General features: G+C 40.9%; 1 protein-coding gene across 1 annotated transcript; it reads left to right on the forward strand.

Annotated features, from left to right (window-relative positions):
* Positions 1-5,509: 5,509 nt before the first annotated feature.
* Positions 5,510-5,942, forward strand: RB195_010783 (uncharacterized protein; the record flags this gene model as incomplete). The annotated part of the gene is made up of 2 exons (XM_064191931.1): positions 5,510-5,657; positions 5,842-5,942. 2 exons carry the CDS (start codon positions 5,510-5,512, stop codon positions 5,940-5,942), a joined length of 249 nt encoding a protein of 82 aa, XP_064049514.1.
* Positions 5,943-18,953: the final 13,011 nt, after the last annotated feature.

Consider the following 18,953-nt stretch of genomic DNA (forward strand, 5'->3'; position numbering starts at 1 on the left):
AAAACTGTGATTAACAACTTAAATTAAATTTCAAATAGATGTTCAGAAAGGGCATGGAATAAGTCTTCCGACAATGCATAACACTTCATACAAGATTCTTTCTTCATTGCTGGAAAATAGCGTTGGCACTAATCAGACAAAGAATCTGCGTTTTGCCCCAACCTTGTATTTCAAATCCCCTAGTGAAAGTGTGTGTGTGTTCTTTGTCGTTTTCCAAATTCCAAACATTTTCATGGTCCAGTTTTGTTCATAGGTTCTTTTTCAGTTCAAAGACTCCAAACATTACTATTCCTGATTATTACTAATATTTAGCTTTCAGACGACTTCTTCTTTCGTTTGCGTCAATATTTGCGTGTCTGACGTTGAGAGCTTGAGACAAGATTAGCGAATGCGGCTCAAAGAACACTGGCAGTCGACACTCTGCGCGTTTTCAGACGTCGGTCCATCAACACTTTTGCACCTACCGGGCTGATCATTGAATGATTTCTGCTCGATAAAAATAAAACGCTCCAAATGGATTTAGTTATTCTAACATTGTGTGTCTAACAATGGCTTTTTACATGTCTTTTTCCCACTTTAAAAAAATTTATTTCATTAGTACAAATCAAGGATCTACATCCTAAGCGCAGTCGTTATCAGCAACATGTAGCCATTTAGTGAGCAAAGTATGACTGCCTTTCTTCTAAAAGGGCAAGGGCTGCAACCATAAAAAGTCGTTGAGTACATTTCTGAGATCGTCTCGGTCTTTGAAAGTTTTTTGCCCGGATGCTGCCTCACGGCTGTGAACAGGTGATAATAGGATGGGACAAAGTCCCGGCTATGCGAAGGGTGGAGCACGATCGTCCAGTCCAGGCTCTCCAGAAATTGCCGCGTCGCCTCACTCCATCAAGTACATGTTGCTACATGTTGCTGATAACGACTGCGCTTAGGATGTAGATCCTTGATTTGTACTAATGAAATAAATTCTTTTAAAGTGGGAAAAAGACGTGTAAAAAGCCATTGTTAGACACACAATGTTAGAATGACTAAGTCCATTTGGAGCGTTTTATTTTTATCGAGCAGAAATGATTCAATGATCAGCCCGGTCGGTGCAAAAGTGTTGATGGACCGACGTCTGAAAACGCGCAGAGAGTCGACTTTCGCGTTGTCATGCAGCAGTGCGACTTCGAGGCGTTTTATATGGCTTGGTCCCTTCTGCACCTGCGAGTACCACGCGGGACTTCACTACTTGATCCTGGGTAATTAAACTTGGATGCTTGGATTCCTCAGACGCTAAGGTAGAAGAAGAAGCCGCCGCAATCGGTGTTCGTCAATCGTCAATATGGCTCCATCGTCTCATTGATTTATGGTGACTAAGATCTGATATGCGGCGCAACCGCATCATTCTCATCGTTGCTTGGGAAGCAGGCCTTGATCGTAGTACAACAGTCACTATTGATTTGAAATGGCAGTATTGAACAACTCTTGCTAAGATACGAATGAATAATGACAGCAAATAAAACAGTTACAACAGAACAATCAGATTTCTTCGGTCAAACTTGCAGACATTAGGCGTTTTTCGCTCTCTGCATCGGCCAGCATGCAGAGTTGATTCCACGCACACATCGACGTCGATTGCCTAATTACCCTTCAGCAGCCCCGAAAACAAAACTGAATTAGAGAAAGGGAAAGATTAAAAGCAGGAACAAAGATATGCAAAAACCCAATTTTTTGAAAAGACTTAACTCAAAAACTGTAGCAGACATCTAGCAGCAGAAGGTTCTTCTATTCTGTTCACTTCGTCGGTGAAATATTACGAGGTTAAAGAGTGTGATGGATAGATAGTTTTGAATGAATCTGAGTCGCACTGATTCCAACACGACCATCAAGCTTTAGGTAAAAAATGCATGGATTTCTAGACAACTTCTCTGGAGCCGAGTGCATCAACTGAAAATGATTTTGTGGGGTTTCGGACATGTCTGTCGTATACATCTTCTCATCACCTTAAGAATTTGGAGGAGTCTTGCATTTCTCGAGTCAATTTGCCTCTGCTGCATTGTTGAGAAATAGCCTTTGGTGCAGATGATAGCCACATAGTCGCAGCTCATTCTTCGTTTTGTCGAACCTCTGGAGATATTCCGCCCTTCTGTTATTTGATCCAAACTTCCTTTATATTTTTGATCGATACGCTTCTTTATAATGCTTTGCATTCCGACAATATTCACCCTCCATGGTCTTGCTGAATTTAGAGCCCATTTGAGGTGTCCTTTCTCCATGAGATGCTTGGCGATGCGTTGTATTTTCTGAAGAAAGTTTCTAGAATACATGTGCAATGCTGTATTATAAGTATCGTTTCTATTTCTTAAATCACCTGAATCAAAATCTATTTTTTAAATCACCTATTAAAGCGGACCATATATAGCACATACATACATATAGCAGAGTCAAAACGACATCAAGCGCAGCGCGGTTGCGCAGGCTGCTGCGCTTGAAGCGGTGCTGTGGAGAGCAGCGGGTAGGATCGAGTGAGGACCCCTGCCACCACCGTTCAGTGCTGCAGTTCTCGATGGATAAACCTCGGTTCCAACTGCTATCTCCACCGCGCCGCTTTGAGCGCAACCGTTTACGCATCTGCACCGTGCTTCGTGTCGCTTTGACGCGACCATATCATCTGCCGTGTAGAAAATCGAACAGGAATTAGTTCCTGAAATATCGGTTTTTCACCTGCACTTTCATTTACTTGAATACAAGTGAAGTTTTGCTGTGAAGATCAGAAAATACGTTCTGCATGTGCTTTCTAGAACAACAAAAAAACTTCTACTGCATGTAATTGTGATGTATTATTAGATAAATATTAAGTTCAAGAAATTAAGATTTACTTAATTCCTAATTCTGTAGTATACAGGACTTCGTTAAAGCAAAACATTTAGCGTGCAGAGTACTTGAAATAGCAAGGACCAGTAGCATTTTTTCTGCTCCAGTTAAGATTAGTCGCGGAAGGGCCTAACTATTACAGCATAGCAATGTTCATACACCAAACGAACAGTGGCAGTATAGAGCAAGAATTAATAGCAACCTATTAGATGCCACATGAAATGCATTACTACATGAAGAACAGATTGGATGTGCAATTTTTCCACCATAAGTTTCTTTTGACTCCTTCTCCTAATTTAAAATATGCGATAGAAGAATAATCTATTTGTGTGCACTCGACCTCGTCATACTTTCTCTCCGCCCCTCCTTGTGTTCGAGTTACATTCTTCTGCAAAAATTGAGACGTTTCTGAAGCAGAAGTGGAAGATGCTTCACCCACGTACTTCATTGTACTACGCCTATTCAGTGGATTTCTTTCTCATCCACTCATCATACCTTTTCTGATCATAAATGCGAGATGAGAAAGAATAGATATAATTAATTGTAATTATCTTCCTTTTTGACATCAAATAATTGGAGTTCAACGCATGTTTGCGCTAATAAATGTTATAATAAATACATAAATAGAAATGAAATACAAATTACGATTTACGAATTTGCGCGTCCACAACATGCAAGAAATACCCAAGATAACTTTAAACATTATCAGCATTGTACCGCATACGAAATGAGTTCTCGCAATTCGAGGACATTTAATTTTGGCAGGAAATCAGAAAAAGATGAAAATTAAGTGAACTTGAGCACATGCAGATGTGTCGGGCGTAACAAATCCTCTTCCCTCTTCTTTCCATCCTTCTTCTTTTCGTTCTTTTTTCTCGTTTACTAATTCGCAGATGGTCGTGCAGATCCCATCTGTTCGTTTCCACATTTACGTCTTCCCCACATATTTCTGATGGAATATGCTCCGTTTTCGTTGTGATTAAATGTTTTGTACATATCAACGGAGTGAAATAAGGCACCAACAATCTAGTGTCAGAACATTTTCTTGAAATCCCCCATTTAGCAGTTCCCGAATTTGAGTCATTCCTGCGAACATTTAGCATTTCTGTTTTTCCCAGGAGATGACTGACTAGGAATCGCCTTCTTTATCATATTTATGATCCTCATATTCACCATCAATATCTGTCTCATAAGCATTCACTTCGTGAAGCTTCTCTCAAGATGTCCTGGTGTTAATTTCGTTCCTCTTTTACGTAAACTGAACTCAGCTTTGACGAGAAATTTCTTATAAGTTAGTAATGACCAGCGCTCGCGGCGCTACAGTCCGAGAGTTGCTATCGATTAACTTTACGATTAGTCCACTTCACAAGCATCTATTTCACTAGTCATGGAATGGTGTAAAAAGTTGTCTCGTTGGGTGAACCAAGGCCTCTGTTTCTTGGATTTGTGAAGAATGTTTTTGTTCCCTTCTGAATATTACGTTTCTGAAGTGCAACTGTTACTGTTACGTGGGTCGATAAATTGTTACCAAACTTTTTCTCTCTGGGGTCGATAAATTGATACCAGACTTGTCTGGGAGGATAAAAGCACTGACCTGACACATCAGCTAGCCACCGCAAGTCATTGTATAGGCAAGTTACACGTTCGTAAACGTAAAACGAATCTGAATTGAAGTAAACCGTGGACCGCATCCCAAGCGGATTGATTAACGCCAGAAACTTTATCCTTTATCCCTACGTATCTTCATGAACGGGTGCTGGCACGGAACAATTTCGTTTCGGTGTAAAAATAAAGCGCAGGTACGGTAGCCAGATGAGATCTGATTTTGCAACCGTTTAGTCATTTCCTGGAACCATATCGCATCGCTCCATGTGAAAACTGGTCTGATCGAGAGATCGACAACCCCACCACTAACGCTTCTTTTTCAATTTTTTTTCAGAATGCCGTTCGATAGGCCGTCAATAACTAGATAAAAGATGATCTTATGGGAAACCAAAACTTTAAAATAAAAATATGGTAATTATTCGAGAGTAATGTGCATCCAACTAATTTTTTCTTCTACAACATACGAAGAACTACTCCTCGAAGCAGGAATCAAATCCACTTCACTTTCCTGGATCGAACTCACATCTAAATTATAGCTCACACCACTATTTTACTATGTTCCGTGGAGTGAGTCTTTTATAGCTCCATGGAATTCCTTCATATAAAAATCACCAGACATTAGCCATTTACGGAGCAATCCATGAAATTTTTGGGATGACATTAGAAAGCAAAATATTTGCGAAGCTCAATTTTTAGGTGCTCCTTTATGGAACCTATCGATTGCAAATATGTGCTAAGCAGTGTTCCTTTTGCATAGAACAAAAAGAACTATCAATCATGAGCTAAACTGGATTGTGCGAGACTCCTTTGACTTTTTAGTGTCAAGAACTGCGCCGAAAAAGTAACGTGATGAAGGAGTCTGAATTTACCGTCTATAACACGTCCAACTTCATCTTTCGTTGCCTCCACAAGGCCTTAACTTTCCTTTTGTCGATCAGGTAATCGTTTTTTTTAGAATTATTATCAAGACACAATTAAATCGTCACATGATCCCCGCTACGCGAGAAACACTTAGAACAGGAAGTCGGAATCTCTAGAGTATGTGTGGAGCATGTTTTCCTTTCGCCTTCTGCGTGCTTCGCTTATCGCTGCGACACAGCCAGCCCAGACCGTCAATAAACCGCATGTGCACGTAAACAACAACAACCCACACAACCGTCTGTCTGCTCATCCAGACTCAATGAAGTTTTCGCCGCAAAGTATGTTTATTTGAAGATCAGTGGGCACAGTACTTTCTCCTGCAACTGGTTGTTCTGAACAAAGTTTTACTGTCAGATAATTGTCCGCGTGCTAATTTGCAATCATGGGAATTAGCACGTGGACAGCGATGTAACTGATCCTGATCTATTTGTAATTATAAAACCCCGTTTTCATCTGCCATAGTTGAGCCAAAACGACATGAGGCTCGCTGCAGTTACGTAAGCAGCTGCGCACGAAACGGTGCAGTGCAGCGTAACGGTTACGGTCGAGGGGACCTTTGCTAGCACCACTCATCGATGGCGATGGTCCTACCTCGATGGTCTGCCACAACACATACCCTTGATCTGTTCTTTTTTTTGACACACTCAGTTGTATTTTATTGACTCTATGTTAACCGCCTACGCACTCTACCTTTTTTGGCATCGCAATGTGTTTGGAGTTTTTACTGTGATATTCGCCTCATTACAGTTAATGCGTTGTCTTTAGGAGGTGCTTCGAAGAAAAAAGTATGTAAATGTCCTCGATCCTAGAGCACATCTCTCAGCGCGAAGTACCCGTAGTAGAACGTCGGGTGCATGGGTAACTCTCAAGTGAACTAGTGATATCATCTGGTGGATGGAAGCCATTACCTTGTGCTGGGTCAAATATACTCCGTTGTTGTTTTGAGAAAATCGTAACAAGCAGGTTTTAGAGGTTTTCCCTAAGTGGTTGATTTGGTAAAGAAATAAACCTACATAAAGACGTAAAAAAAGACTTTACCGTCGCTCACTTCTGTTACAATTCTTCCTTCTACGATTGAGACCTGATTCTGAGTAAAATATACAAAAGCTCAGTTAGTTGAAAAAAGTAGAAATATTAGCGAAATAATGAAATCAAATAATACTAAAATACATATGCAGATACACAAGTATCAAAGTACTTCTCATATCATAATGAAAAGCTTTCGTGGTTCGTTTCTTCTTCACTAGGAAATAATAGTTTCATTCTTGCCTTTTACTTTCTTATGCAACGTCCTGATCAATCCCTTATTGCATCAACTTTTTTATTCCCACGGACATTTTTTCCAGTAAAAAGAAAACAATTATTGCCCGGAAATCAAAAGTTATGCCAAAGTAAAAATGTAAGGAAGTAACGGAATGAATCCTACTCTGGACTCTCATGTAAATATGTAAATCCCGTGCCAGTAAAAAAAACGCTTTGAAGACGTTTTCATCTCACTGCTCCCTCACTTGAGCTCTCCTTGATCCATCGTCTAAAATGTAGGATTTTCGTGATGAAACACCAGAAATTCCCACATACGTGGGTTACAGATTTAACACGCATCATGTGTCGTAAACGACTTCTTTTTCTACGTCTGTTCGGAGAACGTTCAGTGACGTCCAGGCGTCACTGGAGGAAGCGCGGCGCCCATGGGGGCCGTTTCCAGTGCAAGCGCACTTTCTGCGTCGAGACAGGACTAATCTGCACTTTCTCCTCGTCCGATGAATTTTGTCCTAGTATGACGACAGCGTCTGACACCCTCCCTGTCTCTTCATCATCAAAACAAACATTATCATTGTTTGCTTTACGTAAGAAGTGCTCGGAATCACTCTGTCATCTGTACCGTCACTGGGCTCACAGGGAGGATTCATGCAGCTCCCATATCAATGGAAACTGCGTAAATCCTCCCTATGAGATCATTTGAAGCAAGAGTGAGCTCACCTTGTGCGCTAGAGGGGAAAATGGGCTTGTTCAAATCCTCGAGTGGTATATTTTGTTGCAGGATCGACTCATGCATGAGGCTCTATGAAGTGAACAAAATAAAAAACCTTCCCAAAACGTTTACTCGCCTAAACTCCTATTGATCACCTCTACATTTTCAATTTTGTCTTATGGTGGTATCATTTTATTCACCGGTATTGATTGGATTCATTTCTTGTGTGGTTTAAATTATCGTTGTTTCAACGTATTTCAAAGTACATGTAGAGTGTGAGTTAGAGGATTTCCAAGGTTTTTCTTCTTGCTTTTTCTTGAGAAGAAAGCGTTTTGAGAAGAATGAGGTGATAAAACTGCTCTCGAAAATTTCTGATTGCTCTCGAGGTACCTACCTTCACTTACTACCTTCCTGAGGATTTTTAGGAAACGTTTACAAGCTCGCTAATAATCAAAACATACCGCCGCATAGCACAGTTCTGTTTCTTTTTAAAAAAAAGCAAAATTAAGACAAATATGTACATGTGTACGTTTATACTCGTGTCAAACTTTTGAACCGGATAACTGCAAAGCGCCTTTGATCAGGACAGCGCAAGGGAGGTAGAGGGTGTGCCTCAAATAGAAAAAGAGCTCAAACGCTATTCGATCGAACTCATTCGACTGCATCGGTCGGAATCAGACCATAGAACTTATGCCTTCACTTTCTGTACACCGGTACTTTACACAACGTTATTTTGAGATGAGCTTTACGTTTGTTACAAATCGGTGCGAAATGCACATGAACATGAACGAAACTGGGCAATTAAACAAAATGGATCTGATATGGCTTCCTTTCAAAAACCCCTTGATTAACTATTTCTATGAAGAATTTGGATTCACCAACGGTTAAGCATTATTTCTTTCCACGTTTGAACTTTAGTTTTGAAGCGACATTCAGCCGCAGTGCACAAAAGTTGTTTCTGTCTCAGATTTTCTGCTATGACACAACAGACATCGATCTGAGGTAAATCTCGCTCCTTTAAGGTATTTTGCACGGCTACAGTTTTGTACCGCGATATACACTATAATGCACGACTTGCACGCCATAAAAAATCGTTTCAGAGCAAAACGAATCTTTTTTACGATGTGCTGCTTACCTAAGTTACCAGGCTAATTTTGGTGGGATTCTAAGAGATACATTTCTTACAAGGTACATAAGCATTGTGTGTGCACAGAAAGACATACACATCATGGTGCCAGAAAGGAGAAAGGAGAAAGAAGAAAGGCTTCGTTCTATTTAACTCCTTTAAACACCCTCTGAAAATTTTTTCAGTTAGAACTTCTCCTCGAATTCATTCATCCATTCTATACAATGAAGAGCAAGATTTTCAAATTTTGAAAATTTACAAGCGCAATATGCTAAAACAGAAATTTTATGAAACTGTCCGGTGATATTTCTCCTTATCATGTTATCAGTGACGCACAATTTCAGAAGATCGACGGAAACTTCGATTACTGTTTCTATGGCATTTTGTTGTCCCTTTTTCTCACCATTGGAGCTTCAAACGCATAAACTTGGGCGTCTAAGAAAATTTTTGACATTAGATTCTGCCTAATGTAGGTAAAGTTCCGTTCTTGCAAAGACGTTGAAATCAATTACGCTTGCTAAAGGCAAAGTAGGACCAGAAGAAGTGTGAGGCGACTCGACAAGGCAACCAGACAAGGAAAACTTTTCTTTTGATCACTCAATTGACGTGAAAATCTGCATTCCAAACTCTAAAACTGAGGAGAAAACTCAACAATCGAACTTTCCTCTTCATTAAGAAGACCTTGTCGGGTTACCGCATAGATCTTACGATCCACCTTGCAGTTAAAGGCATCACCCCACGAATCTAGGGTGGTGCGGATTTCAGGTGGAGAGGTCCTACAGGTGGTCGTACATTATGGAGAGAAGGGTGATTCCGTCCATTTCTTCCTAATTGCCGTAAAAAACAGCCGAGAAGATGCGGCGCATGCGCAAGGCTGGCGCGCTCCAATCGAACTCGTCGTGGAAAATAGAGCGCCGAAACTCTCGAAGTCGTGTCTTCCGGGCCGTTTTTACGGTAATTAGGAAGAAATGGACGGAATCACCCCCCTCTCCATAATCTACGACTCCGTATAGGCATAACCCACCTGAAACCCGCACCACACCAAATTCGTGAGGTGATGCCTTTAAATATTCAAGTGCATATTTGGTAATACATATTATCTACACAATATAGTCAATGAAATTCCCTTTGTATTCATTTACTTGTTTATTACGCTCAGTGGCGTGCCAAGCAGATATACCAAGAATGACTACAAACGAAAACAGAAAATATACAGTTAAAAAAGCTGTAAACAGAATAGAACGAGCAAGGATTAGTCGTTCGATACGTTACGAGTCGTATACGACTACAGCACAAATATGATTTGGCACGCAAACGCATCAGAATTTCCGGAAGATGGGTATTAAGACCTGAGGACTTGTAAAGTGAAGGCAGGTTTAAAACATTAGTGGCATCCATTCACAGCAGCCAACAAGATGTCCTCTTCGTAGAAGTTATAGGTACAGCGACGGCAGTTCTGCAAACGAGTGTGCTGGCTTCCACCTCTACACACCGTTCAACCGGTGTGTAAGGATGGAAACACTGGTATGAAGCTTGATAAGGAAGTAGCAGGGAGATATCATTAATGGCGGACCGAAACTTTAAGAGTAAAGCTACGAAATATCGTACTTGTCTGATCCCTGCTAATAAAGTTGAATGCGACAGTACGATTCAAATGCATATGTAAGCAGAAATACAATCTAACTGTTAGCTGGCAAGTGATGGAGCAAAGACAAACAAAAGACAAAACAGTGAAGCAAACGAATCAAAGCGTGGAAAGGTTAAAATAAGGAAGATTCTGAAGGAAACGATCAGAAGGTCGTCAAAACAGGGGGAAAAGGCAGTGGGAGTAGGACTGGATTGCACATAATGGGCGTTTCTGAGGTGGAGGTGTTGTCTATTAGGAAAGGCTGAGATAAGAAGAAGTTCACGGGATTTCAAGGTAAAAATGTTGAGGTATATGATCTATGATGGGTCAACTAGTCTCAGCCTTCCAAAAGTTTGCAGTATTCGGCCATAAGCACCTGCCTGGGAAGGAGGCGAGGCCATTTAGCAGTTCGAATGAAGAACGAGTTAAAGAGATGAGGGTACGTTCTGTTGAAATCTATGCCGTTCAATCCAAGTCCTGCTATTATGGAAGTGCTCAGTCGAAACACTGAGTACTTAATGGGCATCGGCTTAGTCTCATTTTGAAGAAAGGTAAACAATAAATCTGAGACTATTCTGCTACAAAACAAATGTTTCAATAATAATATTTCTAATCGAGTACTATAGCTATACCATAACTGGTCATGTTTTGGTACAAATATCCAATTCTAAAGAAAACTAGTTTTGTGAAAGTTTTTTGCAGTATTACAATTTTATTTATTCAATTTTAGCTATGTATTTTTTTCTAGTATAGGATCTTTTTAGTAGATCTTTCTGTATTTTTATAGTAGCAAGAGGCAATTTCTTTTTTGTACAAGTCAATATTTGTTACCACGATGAGTTTACAAGAGAAGAGTGAAAATTGAAGGTTGATGACATGATGTCGCCAAGTAATTCAGTCTGATCTGATAGTAAAGAGCAAAGGTTCGAAGCCTAGTTGCAGTCATTTCTTCATTACTAACAAGTAATTAGCAGTTTACCGACTCCTTTACTTTGAGGTTTGGAGATTATGATGGGAGATCAGACACTGAAAAATAGAGGAAGATTCCCAGAATCTTCCAACACTGGAAAAGTTAACAAACGGCAGAAATGTGGTGTTTTTCGAATGTTTTTTTTTTGGAAAAACAGGTTCTACTTTGGGGTTACCCGACATGCATTAAACAAATACATCTCTTTATTTAGGTTTCATCGGAAAATGCTTCGGAGAATGCACCTGTTTTTCCTAGGCACTGGCTCAAACATTTCTCCCCACACACTTTCAATTTTCCCCCCACTAACCGCTCAAATCACTTTTGGACGGAACATTGATATAAAGTTCTTATCCGCTCGCATATAGTCATTTATTCATCATCGAGGAAAAAAGCAAAAGAAAAAGATCAATGCCGAAGAAAAACAGTCGCGAACGTTCTGTAAACAATGTATATCAGCGTTGTTGCTGAGGAACAATTGCGTTCCTACGGTTGCAGAAAAATGTTTCGTTAGTACTTTCGGTTATCAGCGGGAAATGTTGGAATTTATTCCTTCTCAGTAAATCCCAGTCCACTAATTAATCAAGTAAACAATCAACCGATCATTTCAAAGCCAACTAAGTCGATCGACAGAATTCCGTCTACTTCAGAGACTGAACATCCCCTACGAAGGGTGAACGGAGAATTGTTCCGCATTGTGGTTCCTGTGAGTGGTGTGGGCGATTATTGATGCGCGCACGAATGCGCCATGATTTGGAGCGACCGTCTGGTGGTGATGACCTCTTCCGTCTCGTACTAATCTTCTCCAAGGATCGACGCGATGAGAGGATCATGTGCGAACCAGCGGCTTAGCTACGATAGGAACAACTATTTGCGCTTGTCAATTAAATGCAAAGGAGTGGTCTTCGATCGCAGCGCTTTGTCGGACTGCTGTACACTTGAGGAGTTTGTGACGCAGCCGAAGCGTCGCAAATCATCAGCTGAGACTTCAAAAAACACGAAGCTTGGTGAATACCCACCGATTTTATGCATCGTAGAGACGTGACCGACTATGCTCTTCAAAACGTTTTCAACTAATTCCGCAACTTCTCACAATCAAAAATGACAACATTGGTTTTCTCATGATTTCCTCACATTTTCTGAACAAACTAACTCCGCGATGAGTTCTGAAATCTACCAGTTTTCTGTGTTTGACATCATCTATGCATGTCATATTTGGAAGAAGCCGTTGGTCTCCTCTTTTTATCTTACTTTCTAAACCCATTTCCAACTGAAAGTTTGCTTATCTACAAACAAAGAGAAGAGACTACATAATATAATATTTATAGCTACGCGTTAGTTTGTCATCCGACAATAAGTATTTCACCCTTTTTTGCCACGTATTAACAGAGAGACAGTAGTCAAAAGCAGCGCTCAGAGAATTTCTTCCTTTCTGGATTCTTCACAGCATTATATAGGCTTCGGTAGGTTCTTTTTTTGCAATTTTTAGAATACGAAAGACGCTCAATAAATCGATAAAGTCGATCCATGAGTCAGAAGCGCTTGACCGATGAGCTTACCTAACAAATTAACTCTTTACACCCGTACGAGTGATGAAATCTACCATACACAATCTCATTCATTATTACGAATGTAAAGAGTTGCATCGACTGATAAATTGATCTGTCTGACCTATAAGATCTGTTCGATCTATAAGCCAAAATTTACTCGCTCAGAGATGGCAGAGAGATTCGCTTTTTTGCTGAGATACTTTCAAAAGAAGTCTCGAACCCAATCTACCAATGTTTTAAGAACCAGTCCCTGGAAATTTTAGAAAAGAACACACCAAGGACATTCGTGGTCTTGTGGTCTAGTGGTTATCAAGTCCGATTCACGCGCAGAAGGTCACCGGTTCGAACGCGGCCGAGACCTGTTCCTCTTTTCCTCTTAGTATTTTCACTACCTCGTTCGTTAATAAGCGATTCACTTTTTAACGGCATGCGAATGACCACGTAATCACGGTTTATCTTGGTTTATCAGAATTTTGCTATCATTCAAGAGACACCAAATGTTACTGATTTGTGATACAATTAACTTGTGGTTTTCAACCTTTAAATACCCTACTAATACCTGAATGTGTACTCCTCGAAATGTTCCCAGTGCAAAAGTTTGCGATGTACACAACGAAGACATCTGGCGCACTTTTTCACGCTTTCAATTGACAGTCACATGCAGCTGCCAGATTTAGCGCAGCTGCGATAGAGATACGTTGATGCTACTCTAATACAGTTTCGCACCTCGTCACCCTCCAAATCCATCATTTTAGTACAGATGAAAATATGTCTAGATAGACGATGAAAGAAAGGTGAAAGATTCTGTACTGACTGAATGCTGACTAGCCACGTTTTTGCCTGGGCGGAATTCAGCAAACAAAAACGAAAGCGAGCAGACGTGGGCATGTGCGAAGAAAGAAAATTCACTTCTAAATAACTATGTAGTACCATTGTTGTTTTTCGTGATTCATGAAACTATCAAAACTGCGTTCATGTCTGTCTAAAATACATACCTGCAGCTGACGGCCTGCGCCCCGAAAGAGGCTAAGCGGTATTGTCTTGTCTTTTTCTGTCTTCTTCTTGTCTTCTTGAAGCGCTGTCCTATTTGTACTTTCAACTACTCCTAATGCCATCCCCCCCCCCCTTCCCTTTTCAATCCGACATATTCCTTTTTTCGGTTTATACGCAGACTAGTGACCTTATTAGTTATGGATTTGCACTTCGGTTGCACATTCTTACACAAACACAGTAAACCCTCGTCTAGTCGCTGTGAAGGGCAGGAGTGGCACAGTACCTGTCAACAAAGTGCAGCTTTTCATCTTCCCTATTTCAAGGAGCAATGGGAACTAATGTGGACCTGAGATCCCACGAATTCAAAGTTAACACTCTTTGACTAATCAGACTCTTTTGATTATTCTTCTTCTTCTACGACGCAACAAATGAAGAGAAAAACAAAAATAATGAAAAAATCTCACTAGGTCGTAGACTGATGTTTTGCGGAGAAATCCATAAGATTGAAGGCATCACCCCACGAATCTGAGGTGGTACGGGTTCCGGCGCGCTATTTTCTACGAGTTCGATTGGAGCGCGCAAGCCTTGTGCACGCGCCGCATTTTCCGGGCCGTTTTTTACGGCAATTGGGAAGAAATGGACGGAATCACACCCCTCTCCTTTCCATAATCTACTATGCCGTATACGAATACTTCACCCGAAATCCGCACCACCTCAGATTCGTGGGGTAATGCCTTTAAGACTGAGCTCCAAAAACAGAATAACATTTCTGAATACGGTAGTAGGTTAACTGTAGATCCTAGTTCTAACTTAGGATTCATATTTAAAAAAGCCCTGAAAATACAAGTGAAAAAATGTTGGTAATCGAAATAAGTAGTCTCAAATAATTAACCTCAGCTGCTCTGTGAAAATTAAATATTTCGCTTATTTTTCATCGAGAAGTCTTTAGATTCTGCCGAAAATGCATCGATATCTGAGAAAACAACTGTAGAAACTCACCAAAAATCATGGCTTTTACCATGATCTTTGAGGAACGTGGAATTGGGTTGTTTGTTTTGCAATGTTCGGATTTCTGAACTACTTTCAACAATATGTATGGATGCTCCTCTCTTCCTTATCTTCCTGTTCGTTGAAAAGGAAGCCGAAAACATGACATTATATATTATATATTATATTGTATTTTCTTCACCTCTTTTTTGGTTGAATTATGTCCACTCTAACATAAAGAAATGTTTTTCAGTGTCCAAAATCATTAATGCAGCTTGTTAAGCGTGCGAATGCTACTTTTTTTTATTGAGATAAAAAATCAGGGAGCTAATAGGGAAAGTTTGAGTCAGCTACTGTCATCGATCAACATAAGTAGGGATTGCGCTTGACACTGTGCAGCAATTCCCATTTGCATTAGGTTAATAAGAAAGTCTTGTCAGTTTCGTTATTCTTTCTTTATTTTTTTTATTCATCTTAAAATGAAAATCAATCAAAAACATAATCGCCATTGTTAGTCTCTACACTAATCCCCTCTATAATCCCTGCGCTCCCTTTCTCCCAGAATTGAAGAGGATCTAGCTTGATGAAGATTTTCTTAGCCAAGAAAGTCTCAAAGGCAGCGTATCACGATTTTGACATAGCGTGGAACCCAGAGTAAGAGCGGAGAGTTCGGGTAATAGATGGCAGAACTCAGCGCACAGCGGAAGGATGAGCGTGGTTCCGCTCATCTTTCCCTGTGCGAAACCGAAATAGTCGTAAGAAATGGGGCGGAGGACGCCATCTTTACGACGCTTCGGTTGCAACGCACCACTCTCGCGCACGCGCCGCACCCAGGTGTAAACGCTCGAAAATCAGTTATGTCTTCTTACTAACCCCTTCAAGTAAAACCAATGAATAGGCTGTTGGGGGACAACAACGTGAACATGCATACAAAGGCGTTCTAAATTCGTAGGAAGTAAGGCGATTTCCACGCGACTTTTTTTACGACGATTAGGCAAAGATGATCGAAACTACGCTGGGTTCCGTAATCCACAACCCGAATTCTACGCCCTCTCTGTTGAGTCCGCACCACGTCAAAATCATGACCCCTTTATAGGGCGGGTTAAGTGTTAATCAGAGGGGACTGTGTCAGGAGAACAGGGGAGTTGTGGGGTCTCCTCAGCTACACGGGTCTCGCTTTATCATGTAAGAGATGCACCGAAGCTCATCTTTATCGAACAGCATCTGCGAATTCCTAGAGCTGAGCAGTGTGAAAGACAGCGGTGACCGTGACTCTTGGCCTCTCCTCCTGCGAAGCGAGCGATCCAGCGGTGGACATGGTAGTGGCCCTCCCCCAATGCGATGTTGATGTTGCGGACTGCTGTCCACTACCATGGAAGATGATGGCTCGAAATTGGCCTTGCGAAACTGACATACTATAACTGACATATACATAACTAACATAACTGACATACTTGTAATTAAAGTTGAGAAAGGGCGGCCAGCTATGTATACCTTTTACGCAAAAGCTTCGAGAATGTCCTACAATTCTACATGATACACCATGAAGATATATCAAAAAGTAAAGTTCTGGACTTAAAAAAACTCTGACAATGCTTTCTCACCAACCTAATAGTCCCCTATCTCGCTTAAAATGTTTTGAATATTTCGAGAAGGATTTTCTAAAAAGTCCCTAAAAACGCAAAAACAGCACAGCGAAAATTTGCAAACGAAAAAACATGGAAAATTTCTACTCGGCATTGTCGTGATTTACAGAATTTTCCTGTTGCCGTTCGAACAAAACCATCGAACACCCACAAGTACTCATTAAGATGTAGTGCACTTCCGCATCTTATTTATGTTTATCATTGTTCTCATACTGTAACGGATACCAATCAAATGTTTTCTAATTCGACTGGAATGAATGAAGAGGAACCATCGTTAATAAGCAAAGTGGATTTGTCAGCAAAAAGCCTGTAAAAGCCAGTGTAGAACTAACAGGACCATAACTCTTCTCAGGATGACGTCCCGCACTGATCAAAGATGGCTTTCGGAAAAATTCTTAGGTTCTTGGAATCTTCGACTTCTGACTTGTGTAATTCATCGAATCTTTCGCCCAAGTTTTTGCGGAACGACCCCTTGTATATCTGGAAGGAGCTTTGCCAAATTCTTTTTTTTTTCAATTCATATCATCAAAGATTAATTCATGTTTGGATTTCTGAAGTTAGTTGCAATCTATCGAAAATATGAAATACCACCCACAAATCCCTGATTCAGATGGACTAGAAGCACCAGACTGATCAGTATAGCCGATGAAGCAACTTATGATTTCAGCAAATGATAAAACGAAAACCCGTAAAAGCAATCTTTCATTTTTGCGTGTGAAACAAACGCGATGACCACTTCACTGCAAGACCACGCAAAAAGATGAGATGCTCGTTGCATAATTCTTTCCCGTGGTAGATTTGACTCGAAAAGTTGTTCAGAAGTATCGCTGCGAAGAAGCGAAACTCACTTCATATATCCAGTTTTGGAGATCAGGAGCCTTTATGGACCAGGTTACCAGCCGACGCAGTGGCACTTACAAACTACACCCTAAATCTTATTTACCACAAGAGCGAACACAGAATCGACAACTTTCTCTAACGCAGTTCAAATCCTCTCATGTGAATATCACCAACTGTTCGTAGCGTTGGATTTCGTTCGTTGTATCGTAATGATTGGACCACACATCTCTTGTCCACAATGAAATTCAGTGGAAAGAAAAAATGCCGCAACATACAAATTATACATCAATGTTCTTATCGGTTACTTTAAGAAAATAGTCGCTATTCTTGAAATTAGACTTCATATCCTTAAGCTAGTAGTTTTAAACTCTTGCTTTGATGCTGAACTGCAGCACTAAGCAGGTTCTACAGTTTGGTATAATACCTCCAAAGCACGTCAGTTTCTTTGTTTCAAACAGACTGTCTGCTGCGCAGCTGTACAAGCGGATCAGGGACCGGACACCACGAAACCGACGATGTTGGTATATCCCCATGATCACTACGGCTGATATCAATGCGGAGATGGCCGCTGTGGGAAACGACGTGTCGATCGGGTTTTCCTACGAGGTGACAAACAACGTTTACGTATTTGAGCGCAGCTTTTCGTCGTCGTCGCAGCGACTGCCAACGAATGAACAATTAATGAGCTGCAGACGCCGTTTCTGCGAGAGCAGGTAGACGCGGCGCAAATGTTTGCTCTCGCAGACGCAGCACGTTGTCAGGTGCTTCGTAGGGGAGTTCGACCGGCGATACCGTCTTTCACAACAATTAGGAGAAATTAAGTGTAATCGCGCTCATACTCGTAATTTATACTCTAAATGTATCTTATCGTCTAGAGATCCCAACACCTATAGTTTTGTGGTACGCTACCTTTCACTTTGAACCACAATGCAATGCAAATTATTTACTTGTCCTGTTGTGCCGGGGAGTACCACGTGAACACAGAGGGTATGCACGTAGCAACCTCGGCTACCAACTTTGCGGAAATCAAGTAAGAAGCAAATGGTAGCGATCGTTCAGTGTGCGCGTAGCTATATCTATATATCTGCAATTAATCAATACCGTGAAAAGCGTTAGCAAAAAGACGAAAAGGAAGTTTTAGATTCTACTATACATTGTCACTAATTATTTCCATAACTCCCACAATCGATGAAGAACACAAAAGACACAAAAAAGATTCACGATGTGCTTCAAAGCCCAAACCTAGTTCTTTTTTTGTAAGCTCTCCTTCGCGCTTTCAAAAAGCGCTGTTGGAGTTAGACCAGCTAGAAGAGAATGGTAGGGAATTAGAGAAAAAAACATTCTTTTTGTTGAGAACCACCTTTCTGTTCACTCTTTGTCAAATCAGTCTCCAAAAGGTCATCTCTCCAGTAGATACCAGTTTTCAATCCACAGTGAGGAAGACATCGTCGTCGAGTTCGTTGTTTCAGTCAGAGGAGTTAAATCCTTGGTTTAAAGCAGATACTATCTGCTATCTGTCGATAGCAAAATTGTTCGGTTGACACGACCAGAAGCCCAATACAGTTACGTAAGCGGCTGCGCACGAAGCGGATGGTTGGTGTTAGCGGAGTTTTCAGCTCGATCCCAACCGCTACACTCCAACGCACCAAGTGAGCCATGGCGCCGTAAAGTTTCCCGAGACTCTTCATGCATCTTATTTCTTGAAGAGCTTCGTCGTTTTCGTCTAATTGGGTAGGACTAGTATTTCCTAATAGTCTCTAAAAAAAAAACTCTTTCCTTGGTACCATTTATGATTCTCGTCGCTGTCGCGTCATCGATTTTTGTCATGTCCCATCGATTGGGGTTGGGAGGACCGACACTACATGT

The sequence above is a fragment of the Necator americanus genome, chromosome III, assembly GCF_031761385.1.
Source record: "Necator americanus strain Aroian chromosome III, whole genome shotgun sequence".
NCBI classification, from domain to species: Eukaryota; Metazoa; Nematoda; class Chromadorea; order Rhabditida; family Ancylostomatidae; genus Necator; species Necator americanus.